The 21,040-nt window shown below is 39.5% G+C and overlaps 2 protein-coding genes across 3 annotated transcripts; both read right to left on the minus strand.

Annotated features, from left to right (window-relative positions):
- Window positions 1-147: 147 nt before the first annotated feature.
- LOC135596875 (uncharacterized) lies at window positions 148-4,468 on the minus strand. Of its 2 annotated transcripts, XM_065089105.1 has the most exons (8): window positions 4,036-4,458; window positions 2,863-2,896; window positions 2,383-2,610; window positions 2,039-2,128; window positions 1,224-1,289; window positions 1,044-1,135; window positions 761-808; window positions 148-688 (listed from the first exon to the last, which is right to left on the minus strand). In XM_065089105.1, the coding sequence occupies exons 1-8, from the start codon at window positions 4,317-4,319 to the stop codon at window positions 574-576; spliced, it is 957 nt and encodes a 318-aa protein (XP_064945177.1). In that variant the 5' UTR covers window positions 4,320-4,458; the 3' UTR covers window positions 148-573. The 2 variants fall into 2 exon arrangements, with proteins under 2 accessions (XP_064945177.1, XP_064945184.1); XM_065089112.1 differs by lacking the exon at window positions 1,224-1,289 and having other exon boundaries at window positions 4,036-4,468.
- A 697-nt stretch (window positions 4,469-5,165) lies between these two features.
- On the minus strand, window positions 5,166-10,169 carry LOC135596880 (dihydrolipoyl dehydrogenase, mitochondrial-like). The gene is made up of 2 exons (XM_065089125.1): window positions 9,813-10,169; window positions 5,166-6,686 (listed from the first exon to the last, which is right to left on the minus strand). Exons 1-2 carry the CDS (start codon window positions 10,065-10,067, stop codon window positions 5,436-5,438), a joined length of 1,506 nt encoding a protein of 501 aa, XP_064945197.1. The 5' UTR covers window positions 10,068-10,169; the 3' UTR covers window positions 5,166-5,435.
- Between the last annotated feature and the right edge of the window lie 10,871 nt (window positions 10,170-21,040).

A 21,040-nucleotide genomic window follows, 5' to 3' on the forward strand; every position in this document is an offset into this window, starting at 1 on the left:
GTTTGAGCTGAACTCTTTACATCATTGATATGAAGACCAACTCAGGTGAAAAACACATTCTCATAGTTAGTCATCCAACAATTATGATGCTTTTTCAATTCAATATCAAGAACATTAAACATAGTTCTCATAACCACAATCAGAAAATTAAGAATGCAAAATGGGCCAAGCCTTCGTCTTCCTCTTTACCAAAATATCATACTGGTTAACATAGGACATCAACAAGTTAATAGCAGCTTGAAGCATCCATTTTGACTGGTAAAACCATCATCCAAAAATCTACTAAATTCAGTTAAACAATCATGGAGGTTCCATAGCTAAGAAGTTTTTTTTGTTTTTATCACATGATACTTCCACATGTCTAATCTCAGAGTGAAAATTCAGCTACACAGCCATTCTTGACAAAAGTTTGATGCAAAAAATAGATACTGCTGTAGTACTGCTTCTCAAGACTCAACAACAAAGAAGCTGAGTGATCAGTAACAAATGGCATCTACCTGCAAAGATGTCCGATACTTCTTTCAATTGATTACACTCAGAATAATTGGAATTAACAATGTATAACCATAAATCCTAAGGCCTTATATAGACACGGTGAAAAATTTTCGGAATCAATGAGATCTTGGCTTTCACAATTAAGCTGTAGAGACCATAACAAGGGATGTGGACCAATGCCAGGCATAAGTACCTGCAAGTTTTACTGTAGCTGTTAGTATCTTGTGTTAACAGATGGAAGATTAATAAAAGATCTAATACTAACCAAAAAGGAGCCCAAGGAGTTGAGAGCTCAAGAAAAGAGTAGGGCCACCTAAAGAAAATCTATCAGTGAGTTACATATAAAAGCAACATATGCCACAATAGTAGAATTGTTGGTTACAACCTTGAAGATGCACATAATGTTTACTGGAAATCACACATTAGTGTAGTGGAGATGACAATGATCTTCAGCTGGTGATATTTTTGTTATATTGATGTTTATTTTTGTAGATTATTCAGATTCAATATTTATGTAACAAGACAGATGCAGAAAGTAAAAGCCGTACCATGAAAAACCACAGATGTGCAGTATCCACTGAAAAATCACATAGACACAGCTCCAAAGAACAAAATATGCCATCCTGAACCATGGAAAAGGCTGGAAAGAAATATAAATCATTTCATCAACTCTTTATATACGGAAAATTGGATTTAAGTGATCAACATCCTGTAAGTACATAATCTACCAGACTGTTTAGGGCAGTATCAAGGAGAAGAAACACAAGGTTCAATGTGTGCATGCACCCCATGAGCTGCCAAGAAAAGCACAAAAAATAATCTGGGTATCAAATAAAATTCTTTCTATATACTGAAGAAAACATAAATATGGAAGAAAATTATCATTACAGTTTATCAGTATGATTGAAGTGACCATTGAGGCTTTAACAGCTGGTTCTTCATATAACTCTTGTTTTATTTGCATTTTGTGCAGTCCAATGATAATAGACATATATATGACAGTGTGCTTTGCAGCATCTTTTGGAGAGTCTCAGTGGTTCTTAGGGTTTCAGGCCTTCACATTTCCTTCTCCAATTTGCTTCTAGCTAAAAAGCAACAACCAACTCCTATATTGAACTTAGATATGACCTCTGGTAATGACATACACTGATAACAAATGCATACATTTTTTTAATTATGCTATAATCATCAGCAAAGAAGTTTTTTATATTTTTTTATTGTGAACACTAGGTATTATGCTCTTCTATACATGTCGATAGATGAAATCTGGCAAGCCATTATATTATTATCTATGAGAACATGAAAAATCATAATCAAAGTTGGTGAATTGCTACGGTTGAATAAATAGCAGGCATGCACTTAGGTGAAAAATAGTACAAACAGTAAACATACAAGTAGTAGTTTTGCATCTTTCAGAAGATACAGTAACACTGATGTGTGTGTGTGTATATAGTGGAAACAAAGAAACTAACAGTAGTTACATTGAAGATTGATCTAGAGGAAAACTTTCATTAAAAACATTACACAGGTAGGGAGCACCCACCATGTCCAGTTTGAAATGTTCAGCAGAAAGAAATGGTACTAGAAGCCCCCAAAAGACGATGTCTGTCAATGTAACAGCACCTGCACTAGTCTGTTCAAGTGAATACAAGGGTTTTACTCACAAAATTTAATAAGATGAACTGATGAAAATATGAAATTGCAATAAAATGTGCCATATGATTGGCAAGACAAAGAAGCAAACAAGTTTCTTAAAATGAACACAAGAATATAGTTTGTAGTAGAACTGGAAGCCTCCTTAATAGTACTAACATGCTGATGGATGGTAAAATGATAAGATCTGCTCAAGAAATATTTATGATAGTTTGAAGCTGTCAAAAGACATACCTGATAAGCAATTTGCATGAGGTAACCCCAAAACCCAGCATTTTGTTCATTGTCAACCCACTCATAGACATTATGGAATTTGCTAGATTTTGTGTTTCGATTTGATCCAGTTGAAGTTGCAGGCAATTCTTCTCCAAAGTCCCTATTAAAGAATGTATCCGCCTCATCATTTTCAGTGGCACGCTTTGCATAAATCCAGCAACCATGAGCAGATATAAAGGTACCAATCTGTAAGCATGCAAAATTGGTAGTAAATGAGTGACCCATAAGGTGATGCAGAAGATGTGCCTAACTGAATGCATGCTTGGAAGTAACTAGGTGACTAAAAATTGCATCCATTAGAGACATCTAGTTATGATGAGTCGAAGGCATTAGGGTAATTAAGCAAGTGATTAACATGAAGAAGGGTTTCCATCAAGGGTCTCGCAAAATTCTGAAAAATGGTACAAAAAATCACAAAAGTGGAGAACTGGAACATACCAGAAAGTAGATGATTACCAACGAAAGGGTCCACCTGCAGATCATCCAAAGGATATTTACAGTCAGTAACTGGTTTAGAAGCCACCACACAAAGTAGATTTATTCTGCTTCTCCTTCACAGCACACAAATTTAGTTGCCAAGCGAAATGTAAACTCAAGGAGGAACCAAATTTCCCCTTCTGCACATCTCATGGTTTCTCACCTTACGTTTTATAAAGATAATCATAATGTAATCTTACTGGTTTAGAAGCCACCCACAAAGTAGCTTTATTCTGCTTCTCTTTTACAACACATAAATTCAGTTACCAAGTGAAATGTAAACTCAAGGAGGAACTAAAATGCTCCTTTGCACATCTCATGTTTTCTCTCCTGACATTTTATAAAGATAAGCATAATGTGGTCTAATTGAGTTAGAAGCCACCCACAAAGTAGCTTTATTCTGCTTCTCTTTCACAACACACAAGTTTAGTTACCAACTGAAATGTAAACTCAAGGAGGAACTAAATTGCTCCTTTGCACATCTCATGTTTTCTCTCCTTACATTTTATCAGGATAAGCATAATGTGGTCTAATTGATTTAGAAGCCACACACAAAGTAGCTTTATTCTGCTTCTCTTTTACCAACACATAAATTTAGTTGCCAAGTGAAATGTAAACTCAAGAAGGAAATAAATTGCTCCTTTGCACATCTCATGTTTTGTCTCCTTGCATTCTTTAAAGATAGCATAATGCAATTGATAAAAAGATGACAGAATTCATGGAAGCAGAAGCTCAGGTCAACTAAAAACAACAGAAATAAGAACAAAGTGACATCAGAAAGATGCATTGATAAGTTCATCGAACCGAAAGAACAACGGAACCATTAGACCTATACACCCAATTAGCTCATTACTGGCAACCTGAACCCTAAACCGGAAACAAGAAACCAATGACCTGATTGATGTGCACAACATCTGCTGCTATGAGTGTCCCCTATCTCGATCCATATCCTCCGCATGTGTATGAAGTGACAAGATTTGCTGAAATAGCAGCTTTCAAAGTTCACTCTACTTCAAATCCAGCAAGAAAGAAGGGAAAAAGAAAGAATCTTTGGCGATTTTATAGCCAATACAAGCCAAAATAGCGGGAGAAGCCGACCATTTCCATGTCAAGAAGGCGACTTGAGGGGCTTACTGAGTGTAGAAGTAGAAGGCGAAGGCGCCGTCGAGGAGAACCGCCCGGCATAGTAGCCAGAATAGGATCGAGAGGGCGAGAGCACGAAGGCCGAGGAGCCAGAGCGGGCTGAGCTTCTTCCAGCAGGGGGACCACAGATCCGAGGATCTGGGGGGATCCACGGCCCTGTATCTCGAGATCACAGCCACCGACACGGCGGCGGGGACGGCGAGGATAGCAGCGCAGGCCGGCACTTGCCACCGCAGCCAGTACTCCGGTCCTTCGTCTTCCTCACCGCCCGCCATGGCCCAGGGGAAGGGCGAGCAGCATACAGGGCCCCATGTCGCGCCATCGCCTTCTATTGGAGGGGAAGACAAGAGGAGCAAAAGACGAAGAAAATTATGTGAAATCTAGCGAGGCCCCAATGGAGCAAACCCGAGAAATTGACCACTGCAAACATCGACAAGGGCCCCACACGAAATCCTTCTCTCCGATCGCCTTCGGCCTCACGTCTTTCGTGGGTAACCGCAGGCGTGTACCTCTTTCGATCACCTACCTGTGTTTGACCCCTCATCGGTCGATTCCTCCAACTCATGGATTCCAAAGTCAAACTGTGTGATGGAGTAGACTTCGTGGTAAGAAATGATACCGGTATTCTCATTTTGGTCGGATGTAGGTTTATGGACGAGGCAATTCCTCTCAAAGATGGACTTCAGATTGTGTTTAGGGGAAGAATCTGATTCATATACTTCTAAAAAGAATGTAATTTCATGAAATATATTGAACGTAATCAAGGACATTTTTACCTTGTTATAAAGTTTTGATGTCTCTTCTGTTGGGTATGTGTCTAGAGAAGATATCATGCTAGATTTACTCTCTCTCTCTCTCTCTCTCTCTCTCTCTCTCTCTCTCTCTCTCTCTCTATATATATATATATATATATATATATATATATATATAATGAAAGGCTTTCCTTCATCAAGAGAATATATATTTGATCGTCTTCTAAACCTGATTACTGATGCTTCTAGCGATGATTACAGAATTCAGATCAGATGCATCTGGACATTCCCAGTATTGATGAAGGCCCAAAGCAGAATGCATCGACGAGAGAGCAATATCAAAGACAAGCATAATGCTCCAATCACAAGTACACAACATAAAATGGAATTGAATCTAAGATCAACTATTACAAAAGATCACAATTAGTACTGCCGATTCGCTTTGACTGTTGAATTTCTTCAAGGTACATGTTATTCCAAATACAGAAAGAGAACATACAAAAGCAGATAACTTATGATGTGTACTTCGAGAGCAACAATGGACGGACTGGTAAAAATCGAAAAAGTTCCTCTTGTTGACTGTTCCAAAAATTATTTTGAAAGCTCGCAAAGATTATATATGGTCTCAGCAAAAGGCCACTACATGTGAATCGGCTTGTCGTATGTAGCCATGGCAGCTTCCTTCACAGCCTCACTCATCGTAGGGTGCGCATGGCATGTGCGAGCTATGTCTTCGCTTGAGGCTCCATACTGGAGGGCTAGCACAGCTTCGTGGATGAGTTCCCCTGCGTTAGGTGCCATTATGTGGACACCGAGAATCTTGTCGGTCTCCTTCTCAGCCAGTATCTTCACCAATCCTTCAGCATCATCAATGGCCTTTGCACGGCTGTTAGCCATGAACGGGAACTTGCCAACCCGGTACGCCACTCCCAAGGCCTTCACCTGCTCCTCTGTCTTGCCAACCGAAGCCACCTCTGGATGTGTGTATACAACTCCAGGGACCATATCGTAGTCTACATGGCCTACCTTACCTGCGATAAACTCTACGCATGCAACTCCATCTTCTTCAGCCTTGTGAGCAAGCATGGGCCCTGGTATCACATCACCGATAGCATATACTCCTGACACGTTGGTCATGAAATGTTTATCGACTGGGATCCTTCCTGCCTTATCAGTCTGTACACCGATGGTATCCAGACCAAGCCCTGCTGTGTATGGGATTCTACCAGCTGAGACAAGAACAACATCAGCTTCAAGTGTGCTCTGTTCCCCACCAGCTGCAGGTTCGACTGTCAGTTTCACCACATCCCCTGACGCATCAATCCCAACAACCTTTGTCTTGAGCATAAACTTCATCTTCTGCTTCTCAAGCATGCGCTGGAATTGCTTCCTTACCTCACCATCCATTGAGGGAACAATATCCGGTGCAAACTCAACAACAGTCACCTCGGAACCAAGCCTTCCCCAAACTGATCCCATCTCCAAACCAATATATCCTGCACCAATCACCACCAATTTCTTTGGGACTTCAGACAAAGACAGAGCCCCAGTGGATGAAACAATCTTCTTTTCATCAATAGTAATTCCAGGGAGTGATTTGACATCAGAGCCAGTGGCAATTATGATATTTTTGGCTTTGACAACAGTGTTGCCTCCTTCAACGGTGTCAACAGAGACTTCAGAAGGTGAAACAAATTTGCCAAAACCTTTGACATAGTTTACTTTGTTCTTCTTGAACAAGCCTTCAATACCACGTGTGAGACCAGAGACAGCTTTATCTTTCTGTGCCATCATGGCAGGTAGGTCAATTTCAAGCTGAGAGAACTTTACACCATGACTCGGGAATGCATGTTTGGCTTCATGGTACATGTGAGAGGAGTGAAGAAGAGCCTGCAAACAGGAAAACAAAAGAGTTAGTTAACAATCTTAAGAATGATCATTCAGCAACTTAGTTATTTTATATTTCACATGGCTGGTCCTGTTTAGTAGTAGATTCATTTCGTTCTATTCATGTTCCCCAGAACTCTGAACCAAACTAATTGCTCAATTTTTTTGACCAAAACAGAAACTGAACCCAGCTAGAACAAAAATAGATTTTGAACAAAAACAAAATTTTCAGTTTGGTTTATCTTGTTGGGTTTCAATCAAAGTTGGACAACAACAGAAACAAGAGATAAACTGGAAGAGAGTTGCAGAAGAAGGTATGTCACTAGAAACACTCCAGCACACAGTTTTTAAAAATACCAGAATATTAAACAACATCAAGAAATTCAACTGGCAACCTTGTTGTATGCTTATCTCGTAGGTCTATTAAGAGAAGTATTTAAATTTTAGAGTCCTAAATGAGTCCATCAAACAGTCACTTGACATATCTATATATTCAACATTCACACTTCACATTTAAGAGGTATTATACCTCTACATATCCATCTTCAGTCAAAATATATTTACAACAATGTCTTTTGCAAAATAGCTCTTCATATGTTAGAAGTAACACCTCTAACAAGTAATTCACTGATTCAAGGTTAAGAATAAGCCTCACAAGCTAAGAACAAAGCAATCTATTAAATAAAATAACTTTTATTGCAAAGAGAAATAGTGAATGCATCCAAGAACTGCCATAAACCTTAAAATAGATCCTATATAGGGTTAATTACTAATGATCACAAATCCTAAAATAAACCTACCACTGGTTATTTCTAACATAATCTTGAACTATTAACTTGAAACAAATATTAAAGACACCTAAAATAGGTTCTTTTTTTTTTCAATGTCCCCGTTGTTAATAACTTCAGATACTTTATGTGGGAGAAAAAAAAAGGAAGGAGGGAGAGATGTATGAGGAATCAATTCAAACTCACTTCAGATGCTTGGAACCACACCAGGAGGAAAAGTATGACAAAGAGCCACTCCTTCATTAAACAATAATATCTTGACCCATGAGTTTATAAGTTTATGATCTTCAAGTTGTATAACCATCCCAATTACAAGCACAAAAGAAAAAAATATAGAAAAAAACACAAAATGAAAATATCTAATTGTTCCGTTTCCTCTTATGCTAAAATGACTGAAGCACTTCCAATTCTTTGATATTTTGTGAAAGATTTTGTTCCATTCCCAAAAAATATTTAACTGTGGAGATTAATCTACCAACAGATCCAATCAAAACTGACAGCTCATTCCAAACTGACATCACCACAGGTCCAACATCGGGTAGACTTGTTCTGAAACTAAATCAGCCAATCCCAAAACACGTTTTCTTCTACTATATGTTCCATGCCCTTGAACTCCCACCTGCATTCATTGGTCTCCCCTCAACTTTTGCCATGATGAAGAGGGATCACTGTGTTGTGACCCTCTTCATAATCTCAAGGTATATTACAATAAAAACTCCACTAGAAGAGTGTTGGAACGATGGAACACAATCAGAAATTACTCAAAGAAGCAAATTGGAGGATGGTGAAAGGCTTGTGTGGCAGTCAGAACAGATGAATGGTCATTTGAAAATAATATTTATCGATAGGGATAGAAAACAAGCACCACCAATCATAAAAGCAACACGTGAACTTTATAACCATGGTGGACACCATGCAGTAAATTCCATGACACCCCAGTCAACTCATCCATCACATCATCATCAGATCGATATGGGAAAAATTCTCCACATGGTAAATCTTTCGCTGCTGATGAGGCATTAGGGATTTCAACACTATAAGAGGGACCTTCTCCGATGGTAAAAGGGGCAGAGCATTCTGTTTGCTAACTCTTCTACTTCATCTTCTCTCGACATCCGAGTGACCGAGCGACCTTTGACTTGAGCATTTAAGGATCCAGATAGATGCAATTCCAGTGTCCATCTATTTTTGCAGGTTTTTCATTCTTTGTTTTGGCAAAAGCTCACCTTGGCCTGCCTGGCAGTATCCATCTTGACACCAGGTCGACTTGTGTCTTCCATCTCAGACCAATTACCAAAACTTGACATTTATCAGTTATGAGAAGAATAAACCACTATAAAAAATTATTTTATTCAATTGAAGACCAATGAATCCAACTATGCAGAACCAAAAATTTCAGTCCGAAGTGGGGTTTATCCTAAAAGCTGATTCTGGTTCCTCGGTGTATAAATTTGAACCCTCCTGTCCAGTTTCAAATTCACCATTTAACCAAACTGAACTGAACAAAACCTAAAATAGACCAAGAAAAATTAAGACCCACCCTTGCATTGACAGTGAATCTGGGCTGCCACTTTTTTCATCTGCCAAGAGTACTAAAATCAAGCACCAAGCCAAACGTTACATATAGTCAAACTTCATGGATATGAAATCACACTTGCTAAGCCAAATTTACTAACAAATTCCAAGGCTGTTTGTCTTTTGTTGGAAGTCAAAACTGAGTAGAGCTTGATTTTTTATCTTGAGCTTTAATAAAAATTTTTACTTCGCCAGAAGTTATCTCAACAATTTTCCAAAACTATGGGAGAATTCCAGTTTTTACTTTGCAAAGACTTTTGGTTCCTTGGATAATGGTTCTAATTTCCAAGAAATGACTTTGGGACCTTCCTAGCTTTAGACAAAAACCAAATATCAATGATTAATTCAGGCAATGACCTTAAGAACCCCAAATCGATCAAACGACTCCACTTAACGAGAACATCACCACAAAGAACACAGATTAACTGGGATAAAAGTTGAATCTTTCCTACAAGTTAATTTTTTCTCCAACAGCTTCCAAATCTCAGATCCACCTGTTTGAGATTTACAAAGTCAAGTAACAGAACCAAGAAACACCAACTGCTATGAAAAGCCACAAACAAACAGAACGTGAATCCAATTCGTTTGCCCCTAAACAACAGATCGGGTCTAATTGGTGCACCGAATACATAAACATCAGCAAAATTCACTGCAATCAAGCAACACGAGTATGAATCAAGAAAAGACCAAGAGGAGAAGATCAAGGACGACATGTGAATGGGGGAAAAGAAGGGGCAGAAGAAAGAGCCATGAGGCGATCTTTTACCTTGGAAGGGATACAACCAACGTTGAGGCATGTGCCGCCGAGCGTGCCCCGCTTCTCGATGCACGTGGTTTTGAGCCCCATCTGCGCGGCCTTGATCGCCGCCACGTACCCGCCGGGACCGCCGCCGATCACCACCACGTCGTTCTCATCCGCCGCCGCCGCGAATCCGCGGCAAAACACGGCGGCATGCCGCATCGTCTCCGGTCGGAGGAGTCCCCCAGCCCTCCGTCTGGCCAAGCTCATCATAGACGCCATAACCTTCGTCTTCTTCTTCCTCTTCTCCTCTTCCTATTTTCTCGTACTCAGCAGGGAAGCCAGACGAATAAGGGAAAAGAATTAAACACACACAAACAACTCTGTTGAAGACGACGGCGGCCGTTCGAAGTACAATGAGACGCAACGCGGAAGCAAGGAAGAAGCAGGGCCGTTGGATCGATGAGTCTCAATCAGGGATCATCCCCGGTGACGACCTCGGTCCGTCCGATGAATAATGTAGGGCCCAACAGATAAAAGACGCCGCCGGTACATCGCATATATGTACGTCCTAATTTAGCGTATCATTGGACAGTAAATAAATCTCATTATAATCTATATAAGAATGTACGTTATTTAATATATAAAAATATTTATAAAATAATAAGTACAAAATCTGAAGTTTGATCAATACTCATGATCTTTAATAATTAAACTTTACAAAATTAATCTTCCATTGTACGTTAAATCAGATTTTGATTATATGAGTCGGATCCAATCGAGACTAATTCTAAGATTGTTTAAGGTTCCACTTACTATTTTTTGTCATGTCGATCCTACAAGATTGAGTCGAGGGTATTTCTGATAATAGCCTCTCTGATGATCAAGTCAATTTCTGAAATTAATAATCTACTTATCGAATGGGTTGAAGTAGTTAATAAGATCGAATAGTTGAATCCCTCGAATGCATACCTTGGGATCCTTTTTATAGATAGCCTGGGAACAATTATATCCGAGATCGTCAAGGAGAAGACATGCGACATATTGGGTGAGGGAATGGCGTAACATTTGTCGCTCCTACAACCCACGTCGTCGCCTGATCATGCCTTTCATGCGGTCAGATGGTCAAGTGTTCGACCATGTGCAATCAGTTGAGTCCACTTGCCCTTGGATTTGACAACAACTTGTTGGTAGGACATGACTGACAAGTTGCTAGGATGATTGACTTGTCAACCATGTTTAAACATGTGTATGTCATATCAACTTCTCCATATCACTAGTCGATATTGAATCTCGAATTTTGATGATGATATCAAATAGTGAATTAATGATCTAATCCATGTGTTGAGATAAGTGATGCAAGACTAACTATAATCGTGAGAAAGTCAAAATGATTAAAGAAGAATCGAAGTTGAGCCGGAGTCAATGATCGGGCATCGGGTCGGATGAATCGGGGGATATGCCGAAGGATTAGACGATACAGTGAATGCTGACTGAAAGTTCATCGAGAGTTCACCGAAAGCTTGCTAGAGGTTCTCCAAGAGTTTCCCGAAAGCTCGCCGAAGGTTCGTCGAGAGTTCGCTGGAAGATTGTCGGGAGTTCGTCGGAAGTTCATCAAGAGTTTGGTTGAACCATTGACGTGTAGGACAACTTAGATTACAAGTAGAGTAAGTGTTTTAGCCTTAACTATCGTAGTTGGGAATTTGATTTTGAGTTAGTTTTGGGAGAAATCCTACTAACTCAATTAGGGGCCAACTAGGTCTTTAACAAGGCTGAATTGGGGTGGTTGGATGGCCCATTCAGCCACTTGCAGTCACATTAGGTGGTGGCACCGCCCAGACTAGGCGGTGGAACTGCTTGGGGCTTAGCTTCTCAAGTGGTCTGGGCGGTGGTACCGTCGATAATTAATGTTTCCAAGCGGTGGTACCGCCCTGTCAAGCAGTGGTACCGCCAAATCCTAGTCTCCTAGGCTCTGTTAGGCAGTTGTATCGCTCAGACTAGGTAGTGGTACCACCCAGTGTCAGTTTACAAGCGGTGGTACCGCCCAATAATGGTGGTGGTACCGCTAGTACCTCGGAAACCCAGGATGAGACACTTTTTAGCTCTATTTTTGAAGTTATTAGGCCCTATAAATACCTCACTCTTTCCTGCATGAAAGAGCAATGAAAGTGTGAATAAAAATCTTGAGATTTCAGGTTGTAAAATTGTTAAGTGTCCTCCTCCTCCCTTTATAGTTTTAAGATCATTCAAGAGAGGTGTGAGGCTTGTAAGGGTTGTCTCCTAAACCCGTAAAAATGAGAAAGTGTTGTAAGAGGGTGGTTGGCCTTCGCCCATTGAAGAAAGATTGTTAGTGGACACCGGTGGCCTCAACGGAGGAGGACTCAGGAGTGGATGTAGGTCCCGATGACCGAACCACTATAAATCCAATGTGCTTTCTTCTGTGTCATTTCTTTCGTTCTTTTTATTCTTATCACTCACTGATTTACTTGCTCACTGCCCTCAATCATTTACGAATGTTTTCAAGTTTAAATGTCTTCTCGGATATAAACTTTATCGAACAAAATTTTGAATCAACGTTATTTTTTTTTTTCGAAAGCACTAAGCACTATCTTGCTTATCTTTAGATTTGCCTATCTTAAGAAGCAAAGAATTGCTAAACTTGCACATCTCTAAAACTTACTAGTTTGTATATTCTAAAATGATGTAAAACTTGCTATTTACTATCTTGTATTCTTTTTCAAAAACTTGCTAGCTTGAACATTGCAAAAAAAAGCAAACATGCTATCTCGTACATCTCAAAAGAAGCAAAATTTTGCTAACTTTCATATGTGAAAAACTTACTAACTTGTATGTTCAAAACATACTATCTTATTAGCTTGCTAGCTTGCATATTTCAAAATTTTACTAGTTGCACTTCTCATTTTTGTTGATGACAAAAGGGAAGAAGATATGATGATGATCATGCATGATATGATGTAATTTTATTATGAATGATGATTTGGAATCATGTATGTAATGATAATTTTATAATTTAAAAATATACATAATGATTTGGTATTATGCACGCAATACTTCAACTTATGATAATGATACATGCAATGATGAAATATTCATGATTAAATTTGCTTTGACTTGAATTCAATTTGAATTCAAGGTTCATCTCAATTATACCATATTGATAGGGGGAGTTTAGTTTAAACTCCATCATCAATTAGTTGTCATCATCAAAAAGGGGGAGATTGTTGAATCTCAGATTTTGAAGATAAAATTAATTGATGAGTTTATGATATAATTTATGTTTTAAGTGATGCAGGACTAACCTCGATCAAGAAAAGAAAAATTGGTTGAAGCAAGAGGAATCAGACGTTGGGCCAGAGTGAGCATGTCAAAAGATTGGACGTCGGTCGGAGGATCAATCGACGTGTCGGCAAGACTTCATGCTATGAGTTCGAGCATCGGGCTGAATAATCAAACATTGCAATAAGGAGATCGGAAGTTGCGGGAGTCAACATGCAAATTAAGCAATACGCTGAAGGAGAGGACAATGTGCTGAAGGATCGGATGAAGCATCGGATGAACCAATGACATACCGGACAACATAAGATTCATGCTTGTAATCATGTGTGTCTAGATCGAGTTAGTTTAGGTCTAATAGAGTTGGTATTATGGTGAAACAATGCCAACTCAATTAAGGGCCAATTGGGCTTGAGTTTAGGCAGATTTGGGCCAAGTGAGGCCCATGCAACAATCCATAGCATGCCCAAGCAATGGCACCACTTGGGACTTGGCCTCCCAGGTTGTTTGGGTGGTGAAACCGCCCAGACCGATATTGGTACCACCCAGACACAATCTTCAAGATTGTGTCAGACTAAGCGGTGATACCGCCTAGTGTCAGACTGATAAGCAGTGGTACCGTCAATCATAAATCTGGTAGATAGTGGTATCGTCCAGTAATGGTGGTGTACCGCTAGGACTCGGGAAACTCTGGATGAGACATTTTTTTGCTCTATTTTTGAAGTCATTTAGGGTCTATAAATACCCCAGCTATTCCTGTATGGATAAGCATGAAATAGAGTTGAAAAGGGGGAAAGAATTCTTGAGTAAAAATTGTAATCTTTTAAATGAGTGAATCTCTTCGTCCTAGAGTTAAAAGATTTCTAATGGAGGAGTGAGATCTAAAAGAGAGGTGTAAAGGTTCTCTCCCGAGCTTGTGAAAAGAAGAAAAGAGTTGGAAAGATAGTTGATCTTCGTCCGTTAAAAGAAGATCGGTAGTGGAAGCCGGTGGCCTCAAGTGAAAAGGAATCGGTAGTGGATGTAGGTCACGATAGACCGAACTACTATAAATATAGTTTACATTTAATTTATATTTTTTATTTACATTGCACACTGATTTCTTACTCTCACTATGCTTATGAACGTATTTTAAGTTTAAATATCTTTCCAATACGATTTCATCGAATGAAGTTTTCAAACCGATATGATTTTACGGAAGCACTAATTCACCCCAACCCCCCCTCCCCCCCTCTTAGTGTCAATTTCAGTCCTAACAGGTATACAATATTTTAAAAACTTGAAATTATGTTTATAATACAATGATTTAAAATTATATCTGAAAAACTTACTAGTTGCACATCTCCTTTTTGTTGATGACAATTGGGCAGAAGGTATGATAATGATTATACATGGTAGGATGTAATGTACTTTGATATTTTAATACCATGATGATTTGAAATATTTATGATTTGGAATGATATAATGATAAATAGTTATAATTTTCTGAATTCAAAGTTTCTATTAATATGACATATTGATAGGGGGAGTTTAGTTTAAACTCCATCATCAATTGGTTGTCATCATCAAAAAGAGGGAGATTGTTGAATCTCGAATTTTGATGATGAAATCAATTGATGAGTTAACGATCTAATCTACATTTTGAGTGGCACAAGACTAGCTTCAAACAGGAAATGACAAATCGATTAAAGCAATGAAATTATATATTGGGCCGGAACATGTCAGGAGATTGGACGTCGAGCCAAAGGATCGGTCGACGTGTCGGCAAAAGGCTTTATGTCATGAGTTCAGGCATCGGGCCAAAAGGATTAGATATTACGTTAAGGAGATCAGATATTACGGAGGTCAACATGTCGATTAGGCAATACCCCGCAAGACATGACGATGTGCCGAAAGGATCGAACGAAGCACCAAATGAACCAATGACATGCCGGGCAACATAGTATTTTGTTTGTAATTGATTGTGTCTAGACTGAAGTAGTCATGATTGTAATTGAGTTGGTTTTAGGAGGAACCCTACTAACTCAATTAGGGGCTCATTGGCCTGAGTTAAGACTGTTTTGGGCTAAGTGAAAGGCTCATTCGGTCCCCTAAGATTAAGTGGAACCACCTATGAGCTGGAAAAGTCAAGAGCACACTTTTACAGGCTGTCAGGTGATGGTACCACCTAGTGTCAGTGTGTTAGACAATGGTACCGCCTAGTGACAGTGCTACAGGTGGTGGTACCGCCCAACACAGGCAATGGTATCGCTAGGACCCGGGAAACACTGGATGAGATCGTTTTGGCTTCAAATTTGAATCCATTTGGGGCCTATAAATACCCAATTCATCCTAGCTCGGATTACACATCAATTGAGAATAAAAATAGGGGAAAACACTATTGTTATCTTGTGGAGAATTCCCCTCCTCTAGCTCTAAGTATTGATTTCAATTTAAGAGAGGGGTGAGTGTCTTGTAAAGGTTGTCTCCTAAACTTGTGAAAATGAGAAAGAGTTGTAAGAGGGTAGTTGGTCTTCGCCCATTGAAGGAAGACCGTTAGTGGATGCCGGTAGCCTCAACGGAGGAGGAATCAGGAGTGGATATAGGTCACGTCGATCGAACCACTATAAATCTGGTTTGCACTTTCTTTCTGCATTTCATTTCTATTACATTCTGAGTTAATTGCTTAGTTGACTTACTCTAAGTCAATCATGCTTTCATTATCGTTTTTATCGAATGAAGATTTTCTAAAATCGATATTTTTATCGTAAGCACTAATTCACCCCCCCTTTTATTGTCGATTTCGGTCCTAATAGTATTTTTCTCACTTTATATTGATTGATGCATAAATATATTATGATATTCATGGATTTGTGTAATAGGAATCAGATCGTGATGAGATCACGATAATGAGATCGATTCACCTTTAAACACATACCCTAAATAATCCTAGTCATAGGTTACTCGAGAGGGACATCGAGAGAACTGGACAGACTGGTATGTTATATACTCATCCATATGATGGAGGCGGTTGGTCTCATAGTTGCTCATGTGAGAACACTAGGGCTACAATGTAAGTGCTCATTGGAGAATGAGTTCACTGATTGATCCGCTCATGGAATGCTGGATGGTTGATAATACATCATTGTCAAACAACGATTTTGTCATCCCAGTGGTGTACTTAGTTCTTAGACTTGAGACATCAAGGATGTCTTGTTTGAGTACTCCACTCTTTGATATCAGACTTGTAGGTTTGGAAGTTTCAGATCTAGCACAATCAGCATCAGGAGTGGCAGCCAACCTTACAAGGGCTATTGAATGTCGATAAAGGATCATCTGCTCTTGGTATCATGAGAGGAATATCTCGTATGTTCTTGCTCAAACAAATCCTTGGCCAAGGTTATTCGGATTGTGAGAGAAAGTTCTCCGGGAGACTCCGATTAGAGCGAGACTCAAGGAGAAACCATATGGGTCTGACAACATCATGCATGGTATACAGTCTCTAGGATATTAGATGGATGAGAGACTATAGGTACACAGTAACTAAGAACAGATAGGTCAAAAAGATTGGATTCTCCTGTATCATCTAGGGACTACGGCGTAGTGGCCTAGTATGTCTATAGTCGATGAGTTAAGTGAATTATTATAGAGATAATAATTCACTGAGCTAGAAGGAGTTCTAGCAGGTATGACTCACGGCCAGCTCAATAGTGGGCCTAGAGGGTCACACACATATGATAGATGTTGCGACGAGTAGAGGTTCGAATTTTAGATATCCACCGGAGCCCCTATCTTATTGGATACCCATTAATCCCCTGAATTATTGGATCCCATAGATGAGATCCAGTAAGAGCTACTAAGAGATTATTAGGTAGAGACCTACTAATATAAGAGGCTTGGCAATTGGATGAAGATCTAATACCCAATAGGGCAAGATCCATTATGGTTAAGTTCACAAGGGACCTCTATAAATAGGAAGGAACCAAAGGGTCATAAGCTATGTTTCTTGACTACCACCTCCTAATCTCCTCTTCCCTTCTCCTACTCAACCAACAGGTATGGAGATTTGGGCAACGATTCAAGGAGTGTTTTCACAGCCCCTATTGTGTGGATCACCGTTAGAGATGAGGACACTTGACCTCATTCATCCTCTTCCACAGATCTACAGGATTTCAAGGATATACGATCTCCCTAGGTAACACAACTATCTCACACGTGGTTTTTCATTTCATGAGTTTTTGCATACTAATCTTTACACGATGATAAACACCTTTTTGGGAAATATGTTATTTTTGTTTTCTGTTCTTCCGTTATGCATGTGATGTCGCCCTAGATTTCCTTACACTTGAGGCCTTCAAGAATAGCCTGATTAGTGACTTTGCCCTTTCCATTGGTTTGGGAGTGTGTGACAGAATTAAAACATAGATGAATCCTAAATGATTCATAAAACTCCTTAAACTTAGCATTGTTGAATTATGTTCTATTGTCGGTGATGATAATCGGAAGTAAACTGAATCTAGAGATGATATTTTTCTCAAATGAATTCCTCAACTTGCTTCTCAGCAATCAAGGACAATGGCTCAACCTCAGCCCATCTATTGAAGTAGTCTATACCAACCAATAGGAATTTGTGTACATAGAATATCCAAGCCTCACTAAGTGAATAGCTAAGCTCAAACTAGAGGTGTTGGATGAACTCTCTTTAATCCTAGCAAAGTATGAGCTAGTAGTAGCCCTATTATAGAATATTGAAGGCTAATGAGTGGCCTCCAATATGTTCCTTCATGAACTTCATGGAGCACCTGTGTTGTCTCCTCATGGTGGAGGCAATGGAGAAGGGGTTGAGCCAAGGATTGACAAAAGAGTTCCCCGTTGATTAAACAATACCAAGGTGTATGTCCCCTATCAAAGTAGACTCAGGAGAGAGGGCATATATTGTATTTGAATTCTCAAAGCTGAGCCTTGGGCTCCTAAAGCCAATTTTTAGGCATCTACTGTGGCATTTTGTTCTTGTGGGATTTGCGCAAATGTTGGTAGGGATATCAGCGATTATTCTTTGGACCTCCAAGAGATATAATGTCATGATAAGATTAGCGATTATTCTTTGGACCTCCAAGAGATATAATGTCATGATGAGATTACGAGCCTCATAAGTCCCCTTTGTTGAATCTTGAATTTTGATGATAAAATCAATTGATGAATTCATAGATTAATAAGCGTTTGAGATAAGTGACGCAAGAGAAACTTTGATCATGAACTTGAACAATTGAAAGACAAATCGTTGAAGCAGGAGAATTAGATGTTGGGCTGGAGAGCATCATGTCAGAGATTGAACATCAGGCCGGAGGATTGGTTGACATGCCGAAGGATGGACTTCATGCCATGAGTTCAGGTATCAGGCCGAAAGGATCGGGTATTGTGCCAAGAAGATCACATGTTGTGGGAGGTTAACATGCTGATAGATCAAGCAATATGCCGAATGAAAGGACGATGCACCAGAGGCTCAGATGAAGTGTCGGATAAACAGATAACATGTCGGACAATGTGCTGAAGGCTTCATGATTGTAATTAGAGTTGTAAGTCTTGATCGAAGTCGTTTAGAGTCTAATTAAGTTAGTTTTGGGGCGTAACCATGCCAACTTGATTAGGAACCCATTGGGCCTCAACCAGGGTCAAACTGGGATTGTCGGAAGGCCATTTAGTGACATGGGGTTGGGCTGGGTGGTGGCACCGCTAAGACCGCCTGAAAGAACTATTTGTGCTTTTCCGGGAATACCGATGGTAGTATTGCCTAGTGTCAGTGGTGGTACCACCCAGGCCGATGATGGTACTACTAGAGCCCAAATTCCCAGGCTCTGTTTGGCGGTAATACCACCCAGTGCTGACGGTAGTATCGCTAGTACCTTGAAAACTTGGGAATTTAAATTTTTGACTCTATTGTTGAAGTCATTTGGGGTCTATAAATACCCCACTCATGCTTGCTTGGTGCAAGCATGAAAACTTATGATTTGAAGTGTGTAAATTCTCTTGAAAAATATTGAGTCTTTTCCTCGAGTTTAAAGGTCATACTAAGGAGGTGTGTGGTTTTCTTATAAAAGAGAGGTGTGAAGGTTCTCTCATAAGCCCGTGAAAAGAAAAAAGAATTGTAATAAGGGTAGTTGATCTTCGCCCATTAAAAAGAAGATCGGTAGTAAAAGCCGGTGGCCTCGAGGCAAGAGAAATCAGGAGTGGACATAGGTCAGGATGACCGAACCACTATAAATAGTGGTATTTCTCTTTACATTATAAATTATATTTCTCTTTACACTATAAATTGATTTAGTTGCTCAATACTCTTACATTGTAAGTTAAACACATTTTTCATATGTATTTTTCAGTCGAAATTTTTTAAATTGAAACTTTATTTTAAAAATACTAATTGACACCCTCCCTCCCTCCATTTATTTCAAAAGTACTAATTCATACCCTCCCCCCACACCCCCCTTGTCGTTATATATTTTTAGCTTCTTTATTAGTATATGCTTGCTAATAATGTAAGTCCCATTAGAAGAGCCTCCTACATTGTCTCGTTGTTGGCCACTTTGTATCCTCCCACACGGTCTCGTTGTTGGCCACTTTGTATCTGAAGTGAAGAGAGTGTTCAAATGTGTCCCCATCGGGGCTCTACAAAATAAGCCTTGCACCTCCTTCCTTGATGGTTATAGATCCATTAATACGAAGGGTTCATGGTTGAAAATTGAGAGACAATTCTTCTAGAGTCAACACTATGATGAAATCGCCAAAGCCCAAACTTTTATAGTAGTGCATTAGCGGTAATAGATCAAATTTACTAAGCTCCACCGACTTCCTGACCTTCTCTTGTTCTCAGACTACAAAAGAGATGACCATCGTGGGAGCAACTAAAAGGTATGGGTACAGGTCCTCCTTGAGGTCAAGACTGGAAAGTTGGAATGGCACCGCCAAATACTCTGAGTTGTTCGAGGACCATTTGGCATTGTTCGGTCCATTAGAAGCCCTTCAACCACTTCAGTTTTTCTGAAGAATGACAAACAAGTCAACTACTATTCTTCCTTGATGGACATTGGAGACCTTATGTTTAGGATGACCTACACCTTCTCTGAATTAATGTCGATTCTAGTACGATGGATTGAGCTACATTTGATAAGTCTAGGAACTTATCAAATCCAACCCCAAAGACACTTTATCGGATTGAGCAACATTTGAAATTGATGAAGCATGTCGAAGATTTCTACTAAGTCCGTCGGGTGCTTGTCTGACATTTAACTTATGACCCACAAAAGATCAACATAGACTTCTATGATCCTTTTGAACTGGGTTTAAAATATTTTATTCACTATTCTTTGATATGTGACTTTAACATTCTTCAATCTGAAAGGCATGATCTTGTGACGATAAAAACCTCGATGGGTATGTGGCTCCTATGGGGGTCCAATCTGAAAGATTGCATTGACCAATTGATTGATTCAATGTAAAGATAGTTGTCATTTAGACAAGCCTTCTTGAGAACTATATAGCCAACACACATACCTCACTTTCCATTACTCTTATTTATGAAAATTACATTGGTGAGCCACTTTGCATAGTGAACCTTATTAATAAAGCTATCATACATGAGTTTACGATTTCTTGTCTTATTGCCACCGACCGATCCGATGAGAATCTCTAAGGCTTTTGTTGAATGGTCTAGTGCTCCAGGTCAATGTTGAGGTGGTGCTAGGCTATTGCCTAATCTATTCCTGGCATGTCACTAGGAGTCCAAACAAAGACCTCTACATTATGATGGAGGAAGTTGATGAGATTGGTCTTTTTTTCTTTTCGTAGAGCAAAACCAATCTTTTTAGTTCTACCTCTACATTATGCCTTATTACATCAAGGGATTTTTCAATAAGGTCTCTCTAGTCTCGGGATGGGTGATCAGAGGAGTTGGTTCTCTTGGATCCAATTGATGGATTGAGAGGGTTGTT

Source organism: Musa acuminata, chromosome BXJ1-2 (assembly GCF_036884655.1).
Source record: "Musa acuminata AAA Group cultivar baxijiao chromosome BXJ1-2, Cavendish_Baxijiao_AAA, whole genome shotgun sequence".
NCBI lineage: Eukaryota > Viridiplantae > Streptophyta > Magnoliopsida > Zingiberales > Musaceae > Musa > Musa acuminata.

What these genes read in the sequence shown, in the direction of transcription:
- LOC135596875 (XM_065089105.1), bottom strand. Translation starts at nt 4,319, where the DNA reads ATGGCGGGCGGTGAGGAAGACGAAGGACCGGAGTACTGGCTGCGGTGG. An exon ending in TGGTAATCATCTACTTTCTG is followed by an intron (nt 2,611 to 2,862) that starts GTATGTTCCAGT and finishes GCATGCTTACAG; the next exon opens with ATTGGTACCTTTATATCTGC. An exon ending in ACTCCTTGGGCTCCTTTTTG is followed by an intron (nt 689 to 760) that starts GTTAGTATTAGA and finishes TAAAACTTGCAG; the next exon opens with GTACTTATGCCTGGCATTGG.
- LOC135596880 (XM_065089125.1), bottom strand. Translation starts at nt 10,067, where the DNA reads ATGGCGTCTATGATGAGCTTGGCCAGACGGAGGGCTGGGGGACTCCTC. An exon ending in TTGGTTGTATCCCTTCCAAG is followed by an intron (nt 6,687 to 9,812) that starts GTAAAAGATCGC and finishes TCCTGTTTGCAG; the next exon opens with GCTCTTCTTCACTCCTCTCA.